The sequence below is a fragment of the Dermacentor albipictus genome, unplaced genomic scaffold (assembly GCF_038994185.2).
Source record: "Dermacentor albipictus isolate Rhodes 1998 colony unplaced genomic scaffold, USDA_Dalb.pri_finalv2 scaffold_17, whole genome shotgun sequence".
Classification (NCBI taxonomy): domain Eukaryota; kingdom Metazoa; phylum Arthropoda; class Arachnida; order Ixodida; family Ixodidae; genus Dermacentor; species Dermacentor albipictus.
The window spans coordinates 1225301-1233867 of record NW_027225571.1 but is presented as its reverse complement, the minus strand read 5'-3'; the positions used below and the strand labels follow the sequence as shown (position 1 = coordinate 1233867).

The following is an 8567-nucleotide window of genomic DNA, read 5'->3' as shown; positions in this document are numbered from 1 at the left end:
ATTTTTCGGTTACTCTAGGTGGAGGCCTCGTGCTTGTACTCGTAATTTGTGGTATAGCGTGGTAAAGGAAACGGAATAGACGCGTTCAAGCGCGGGTGTGTATTGGTTATCTCGACGGTTTAGATTCCATTCTTATTTCATGGTGTCCTGTTGTTGTGATAAGCGCTATTGTTTATTCATATATGGTTTAGCACCTGTTCGTTACGTACTGTACATCAATCGTGCATAGCTCTGTTTCATACGAGATACGCTATTCATTGTGTACGTTGTTTCACACGCAACCAAAGAGAAATTAGCCTCACAAGAAGCGTCAGGATATGCGCACTGAAAGCGTAGATAAACCTTTTTCGCACAGCTACTCCCGACGGACAGGCATCGTTGTAACTTACTAACACAAGAAAACTCGAAGCTAGCAGATTTCGCGACCATAACCTGGGGGAAAGAACGAATACCCGCACTCGAATTCCCGCTGAAAGAAAACTGTTTTATTTCATTCAACGTTTAATGGCGTGCTCTGCACATTGACTGAGCTCAAACATGTGCTTACCAACTCCTTCGAAGTAAGCCTGATAAAAGGTACAAGCCATGGAGTAAAGGAGATATCGAGCTATATAAGATGCGAAAAAAAAAAAGAAAGCTGGTAACCGATTCACTTTCAGAAGACTAGAGTAAGCGACAATCGAGATCGCCTCGTGGTCCATCCACAATGAGGCCCTTTACGCGGCCAGCGATCGGCAATCAAGTTCTGGTGTGCTGCGTTTCATTGTGCCTGCGCAAGTCCACTTTCCTCTGGAAGGCCCGGCCGCAGACTTCACAGGCGAACGGCTTGAAGCCCGTGTGTTTGCGACTGTGGGTGATCAGGTTCGACGACTGGCTGAATGCCTTGCCGCACACCTTGCACTTGTGGGGTTTTTCGCCTGCAAGAAGTGGACGAGCAATATTGTGAGCAAATGCAACAATGTGCGGGTTAGTACAAAGTTTGTGACAATGAGCTGCACAATGCCAGGTCTGTATGTAGAATTTAATGCCTGTCGGCGTGGATGCCGTGTCGTCTTCGTTTGCTGACGCAGCTGCGTGAGTTATTAGATAGATTTAAAAAATAATGAGTACCGAAGTATAGTACGGTCAGCTACGGCACGCATGCGCAGGAATCAAACTCTCTTTTTCTTCTAAAACTACCAACAATCACAGTGTGAGACCAGCGTGACTCAAAAGAAGAAGGGACTGCAATTATTTACTTGAATAGCAGTTCTGTGGCAAAGAGCCACAGAACTTACAACTGACTTACGCTGACTTACAACTACCTTTATTTTCGTAAGTGTACGAAACATATAGCATACAATTAATAAACTAAATTAAGGGAACAAGTACAACAATTCCGTGCCCATGTTGGCCGCTTAATCAGAACTGCTTATTTCTCTAAACACACGCACTAAGAAATTTTTTCTCTTTTTTTAGCCATCGTCTAGGGATGCCATGCAAACTAATGCGTCATCCAGTTCATCTATCTTTACTGCTTCGACTATTAATCTCGCCATCTTACAAGAGGCGTCGCTGAGCACTGTCCTACTGTCCAAATGTGGTACGCATCAACGTTGTCACCTCGTAGGATTGTTTTCACCCTTAAAGGGACACTAAAGTCAAATACTAAGTCGACATGGACTGTTTAAATGCCATTCCAGAAACCTCGCAACGCTTGTTTCATGCCCAGAAAAAACTTAGTATACGAGAAAATCGCATCTGAAGGGTCCGAATACCTTTCTCGAAATTCAAATCCCCCGCCACCCAACCGCGGGAGTCGTGACGTTGCATGCGCAATCACCACCCCTTGCTGCGGTGCCCGACAGACGGCGGTGCTGAGCCAAGACAGATAAAGTCAGAGCGACGGATTCGCCGCTGCAGCTGCTTTTTGGCCAAGTGGCATAGACCGTTCGCGCATCCCGCGACATGATGTGGAAGTTGAATTTTGTACTACTTGCAGTTTGTGCGTGTTTCGCGAGCCAGCAAACCCATCGCAGCACTACGCGATAACTAATGAAACGCCAAAGCGCGGGCGGCGAGGAGTCGAGAGAAAACGAAACCGTTCGACCGTCCGCGTCGTTGTCAAGGGTAATTTCAATGAGTTCTTCTGTCTAAAAATGAAATAGAACTGCACAGGTAGCATTTTATTTCGTCTTATAATACAATACAATGATGTTTTGTACAAGGAGTTGTAGAGTACTAGTGACAGAATTTAACCGAGGAGTGCTTTCGTCACCGGGCAAGTACTTGAATTTCCCGGGGGAGTCTTTAATCGTGTCCTGCATTTACCTAATTTTCTCAACAATTAAGGCTCTGCTCGAGATAATATTGACGCCTTACAGATTCTCCAGCACTAATCTAACGCCTTAGCTTGACTTAATATTTTCTTATAATGTCCCTTTAAGCGTAGGCAGAATATTGTTTGAAATGTTTACCACAGCACTTTGTCCATGTCAACACGACGAGACTGCGTGCTTAGATACCGGTTTCACTAACCCTAAACAGGCAAATAATGATGACGACAGCATGGAAACAAACGTGAGCGGCATACCCGCTCGGTCGGTGATGGATCGCTGACATAACACGAAAAGAAACGACACTCACTAGGCGAGCGTCGACGCACGTATACCGTTAGCAGAAGGCTTATAAGAATTACAATGCATCGGGCTGCTCTTAGCTTTTGGGGGGCAACGAAAATGGTTCCAGTGCTCGTGCGCTCAAATATGTGTACGGTGCTCACGTGCACAGAACTCGGAGGTGTCTGCCCGCTCGGCTGACCCGTGGCGCTCATGCCGTACAACGGCTTTACCAGACAATTTATATTAGTGCACGATAAGGCTGCAAATTGCTGTCTGATCAACACACTTGAAGATGTACGGGCCGATATTTTACACATCGGGTCTGCTTTATTTTTGCCATCGATAGCCAGTGTATAACTACCGCAACTTCATGCAAAACTGTAGACTGATGATCTTCGTCCCTTCTTTTCTCATGTTGCGCAGCTTAACTCACACAACGGTATTTAAAGCCACTACATTTCGAAGTGCAATATTCGAAGAATTACCTACAGCACTTTCTCTCCCAATTACCCTCATTTATGCACAATTTGTAAACCAACGCGCCAGTTCTGTTCTGCCAGGATACGTTGTGTTCCGCAAAGGAAAGTAAACGCTATCATTGTTCGCTTTCCTTGCAGGAGGAAACAGAAGTTATCCATACACTTATAAAAGAAAACGTGGGAAGAGCGAAAAAATATACCAAGGACGGATACAAGAAATTCACCGCACGATCGTCCAGCACTTGCGTACACGGTGTCTTTCTTGTCTCCGTCCAAGGTTTCGCGCTGCCTTTTAAAATGAATAACTAAAAGCCCAGCGGCGTACCTTTTTACAGTTTATAAAGAAGGAAGTGCGCCACATAGCCAGACTCTGCTCCCATTGGTTCCCCAAACTCAATTACTACGAGCCGCAATTATGACCCGCCGACGCCAGCCTGTCGTTGCCAGCTCATGTCTGCTGTGCGCTCACAAAGGCTTTGGGCGAACAAATCGCTCTGTCACAATTCCAGGCACCCTGAAGACTTCATTGGGCCACGCTGGCACAGCTGTACGGTTTTTGAAATGTGTAGGTATGAACTCTCATCACGGCTACCTTACTTTACGTGCACGCGCCCGCGCCCAAGTGTGGGTTTGTGTTTGTTTAGACTGAACAGAATCTTTGTTATGTCTCGTGGCAGATAGCATAATTCTACTCCTTGGGCTGGATTTAACAAAGAGGCGGTGATTATTTAGTCAAAAATCTTAGGTCGCTCATGGCTGGAAGAACCTGATGTACGTCGTTCTGGCACCAAAATTCATGGCACCAAAATTCATAAGGAGTTGAACCCTCGACTTTTCGTGGGAATTGAACCCCCGACCTGTGGTGTTAATTAGGACGAAGTTAATTAAGACCCACGACCTTTGGTGGTAATGAGGGCGAATTAGGCCATCAATTTCGTTATAAGAAAGTGTGAAGCCGAGGCGAAGGAAAACAAGCGTTAGCGCCACCTGAGGTGCTAAGGCAAAGTTAATTAAGGTACTTTTAATTAAGATAGAGTTAAGAACCCTCTACCTTTGGTGACAGTCGAACCCACTTAGAGTTATGGCCGAACTGGGCATATCTCGAAGTTGTATTCCTATTCACGTTGTGAAGGTCGAGAGTGGAACCCAATACCTTTGGTGTTAATTAAGGCGAAGGTAATTAAGACCCACGACATTTGGTGGGAGCCGAACCCACGACATTTGGTGGAAGTTGAACCCGCGACCTCTGGCGTCAATTAGGGCGAAGTGAATTAAGACACAGTTAATAATGGCACTCGAACCCGCGACCTTTAGTGAGAGAAAACAAGTAATAGGGAGCAAGTGCGCATTCAAATGAAAATGTCAAGTAATCTAATGAGTGTCTCGTGGCCACGCAGGCTTTCGCCTTCATCCTCTTTAGCGTATGCTAATGTGCCTGTCAACTTTTTTTATCTGCACGAGAAATTGAAATACACAATAGCCTAATTTAAGAAATTTCCGATACTTGCGTTTTTAAGTAACTACTCTACCTCAACTGATCCTGTAATTCACGAATTGCAGCGGGCAAGTTTGCATGGCGCATTCGCCTGGAACGAATTTTTCAAGGTGACATCTGTTTCGAGATATTCGTTCCAAATGTGTACGACTAAATCCATTGGTGTTGCATTTATTTTTCTCCTGCAGTACTTTAAAAGAAGTGTCGTATTGAAGTTAAGTGAACAACAGTTAATTATACTGCAAGTTCACGACTCACGTCTCTTAACTGGTGTTTTCCTCAGAAAACGATGCAAGTGGACGTGCCTTGCAAATTGAGCCGCTACATTTTGTAAATTTTAATATGGTGCAGTTTTATGATTGGTTAAGCACTTAATTGCTGATAATTTGCTAATTAGCCAATTGCGCATTTGCATTTATTGGGCTAGCCGCTTTGAGCCTGCGAGCTATAGGACTAGAATGGCATAAAAAGAAAACAACTCGTATATACAATAAGGCTGCATGTTGTTCTTATAAAACAACCATATAGAATAACCAGATAAACAATGAATCTAGGTAAGCTATAAGGTAATTTAGACGACGGCTACACTAGTCGATAAAACAACATACTTGTAACGCTGAAAAAAGTCAAATGAAAACGAAGGAAACGAGGACTTGGTCGCCGTGGTGGGAGAGGGAACCCGTGAGCAACGCTGTCCTTGGCTTTCGTATACTTGGTCAACTAAATATAGAGTCCCTCGTTCTCCTTGATTCCTTTTTACGCAAGGCATAACAAGAGTCCCTGCTCTGGAATCCTTGCCGAGGTGCCGAGGTGTTAGCCGTTGCAGTAGATGGACAGCTAGAGCATCGTAAGCGTCATGCAAAGGTTCTGGTGGGTTCGGGCTCCCACCGGCGGTAAAGTTGTAGCTTCTTCCACTTCTTAGCCCTTTCTCTTTATTAACAGATATGAAGCTGATCATATGTTTAACTGTCTATTTGATTTAATTATTTGATTTAATAACGACTTGCCGATTCTCATCAAGCCAGCCAATGATGAGGTCATCGTTGATGTTAAGCGGCTAGGCAGTTCACGCTGCGTGAAAATAGCATTCAAGGGTAAATATATACCCTCGCATGTTAAGGTGGGACACTTCAGACATGCAGTGCGGCCTTTCATTGCGAAACCTCTTCAGTGTCTCAAATGCATGAAACTGGGACACGTGAGCAGCGTCTGCGAAAATCAGGCAACATGCCCCCGCTGCGGAGAGCCCCACGCTGCAGATAAATGTGGCGCGACTGTAGTGAAGTGTTCAAACTGCGGAGGATCACATGAAGCTTCATCGAAGAAATGGCCACATATTAAGAAGGAAATGGCCATCTTGAAAGAGATGGCGAGAGATCATTCATCTCATCGCGAAGCCGCCGAAAAAGTCAGGAAGCGACGTTCACGTCGCCGGCGCTCATCAAGGAACGCTCCTCGAGGAAGGCGCATGCCACTTCCTACAACAGCACCTCCTCCTCCACCGCCTAGGCCAGACAATGTGGAAAGGACCGCGAAGAGCAAGTCCACTGAGAAGACCACATCTGCTGAATTTTGGCCGGCTCTACCGAAACGACAACATTGACCAACAGAATAACAGCAAACTTTCGCTGGACAACCCCTGACGTCCACTGTCGGCGATTTGTGCGACCAAGACAGGCAGGTGGCTCATATGCTGCAATCGCTAATTAATACAATGCGCATTATACTGAACAAGCTACAAACACCAGCAGCTCGAAGTGCTCTGCAAATACTGAATGCACTACATCCAGTGCTTGCTAGCATCGTTTAAGCATCATGGCTCGACCAATAGTCCCCTTCCGCACTGAACTTAAAAGTGCGTCGATCTTTCAATGGAATGCCAGGGGCCTAAGGACCCGTATATCAGACTTTCGCCAATTCATTTTCACAAATCGCTTCCCAATACTGGTCATTTGCGGAACCAAACACATCAACTCCACTCAGACTGTCCGGTTATGAATCTTTCGTCTCGTCCATATGCACTGCGAGCATGAAACTGATCATCTACATCCGCACGGACTTAACATATGTCGCTAACGAGATAGAGCCTCATGACGACAACCAATATGTCTGCCTAAATGTCCAAAAGAAGAATGTGTCATTTACACTAATTGGAGCCTACATATCCCCAGCGGGTCACTTTGACGGCGAACGACTTAAGAAAATATCACTAATGAACAATGGCTCCTGGGTTATCACAGGTGACTTCAACGCGCATAATCAGCTATGGGGAAGCACTAAAATTGACTCCAAAGGCAGGAGCCTTGCCTCCTTTGCTGCCGACCATGATTTGTGCTGTGTGAATGACGGCAGCCCTACATTTCTGCGAGGCACGACCTACTGCAGCTGCTTGGACTTAACTTTGGTGTCACGGCGCTTTGCCTCGAGCGTCCAATGGTTTACAGACATAGAAACATATGGAAGAGACCATACTCCAACATACATAAAGATTAGAGGAGTTGAGCAACGCTCCCCAACTGTCTTGCGTACAGTTGATTGGTCAAAATTTAAGAAGGATATGGATGACACATGTCGGGAAGGCCTCTCACACACTATCGAAGAAGCAATCGCAGAGGCATTGAAAACATCCATCTGCTCGCTCACAAGGTCAACACGGCGAACAGACTTGGACATGGAACTGGAGAGGTTGCGTGCGGCACGCCGACAGGCGGAGAGGAGGTATCGGCGCACGAAGTCCGTCTTGGATCTGAGGGCTTCATGACGCATACAAAAGAAAGTCCAGCGTCGCATGGCTAAATTGGAAGATAAGCGATGGGAAACATTCTGTCAGTCGCTTGATCCCCGAAAATCGCTCTCGCACATATGGAAAACGGTTAGGAGTCTTCGCTCATCTCCGCATCAAAGGAAGCCCTTCGCTGCTCTGGCCCTCTACCAACTCCGCTCGGAACTTCAAGTGGCTGAAGAGTTCTGTGCACGGGTTGCTGGGTCCATGGCCATCATTACTGACGCAGCATTGAATGACATTCCTGAGGCACGTGTACCAGAAATGAACCTGCTATTTTCACTCGAAGAGCTCGATGCTGCGTTGGCGACCTGCAGGCGTTCTTCGTCACCAGGATCTGATGGCATCACCTATGCTGCCCTATGCCACCTTGGACATGACGCACGTGATGAGCTTCGCAGAACGGCACCGTTCCTAAACAATGGAAATCGCGCCGCTTGATCCCCATTCTGAAACCTGGAAAGTCTCCGCTTGAGATCTCATCATATCGTCCGATTGTGCTTTCGAGCTGCGTCGGCAAAGTGATGGAAAGAATGATTCTTGCTCGATTGGAATGGTACCTAGAACGATTCATCATCTATCCGGACGCGATGACAGGCTTTCGTCGAGGTCGCACCTCCATCGACAACGTCATTGACATCGTCACGTGGGTCCAAAATCAAAAAAGCCGCAAGCGCCTATCTGCGCCGCTTTTTCCGGATATAAAAGGAGCATACGACAACGTCGCCCATGAGGCCATACTAAACTCAGTTGAGGCTGTTGGAGTTGGGGCCGGATGTATCAATGGATTCGGGACTATTCTACTGAGAGGCGTTTTTTTCTTACAGACCGAAGACGGCCCAACTTCAGACCATTACATCTGCCGTGGTGTGCCGCAGTGTGAAGTGTTGAGCCCTATTTTGTTCAACCTCGTCCTGGCAGGACTAGCGGATTACCTACCGCAGACAGTAGATGTCTCAATATACGCCTACGACATTTGCATCTGGGCCTCTGCGGTGACTCGCCCTCAGCTAAGAGCCAGGCTTCAGCGGGCGGCAACCATGACGGCTTCTGATCTCCGAGAGCAAGGCCTCAGTGTGTCTACTGAAAAGTGCGCATTACTTCGTTTTACACGGAAACAAATGCCATCGTATCCTGTTACCATCAATGGTCAAGCTGTATTCTATGTTAAGACGCATCGCTTTCTGGGCGTCATCATTGACCGCAAACTC

The 8567-nt window shown here is 46.5% G+C and overlaps 1 protein-coding gene across 2 annotated transcripts in view; it reads right to left on the bottom strand.

The window, feature by feature from the left end:
* Positions 1 to 512: 512 nt before the first annotated feature.
* LOC139052004 (zinc finger protein Gfi-1b-like) overlaps positions 513 to 8567 on the bottom strand; it is a 47353-nt gene continuing 39298 nt past the window's right edge. For both annotated transcript variants that reach the window (XM_070529074.1, XM_070529075.1), the window contains one exon: positions 513 to 917. In XM_070529074.1, the coding sequence (XP_070385175.1) occupies positions 739 to 917 (179 nt within the window). In that variant the 3' untranslated portion in view covers positions 513 to 738. The remainder of the gene's footprint in view (positions 918 to 8567) is intronic.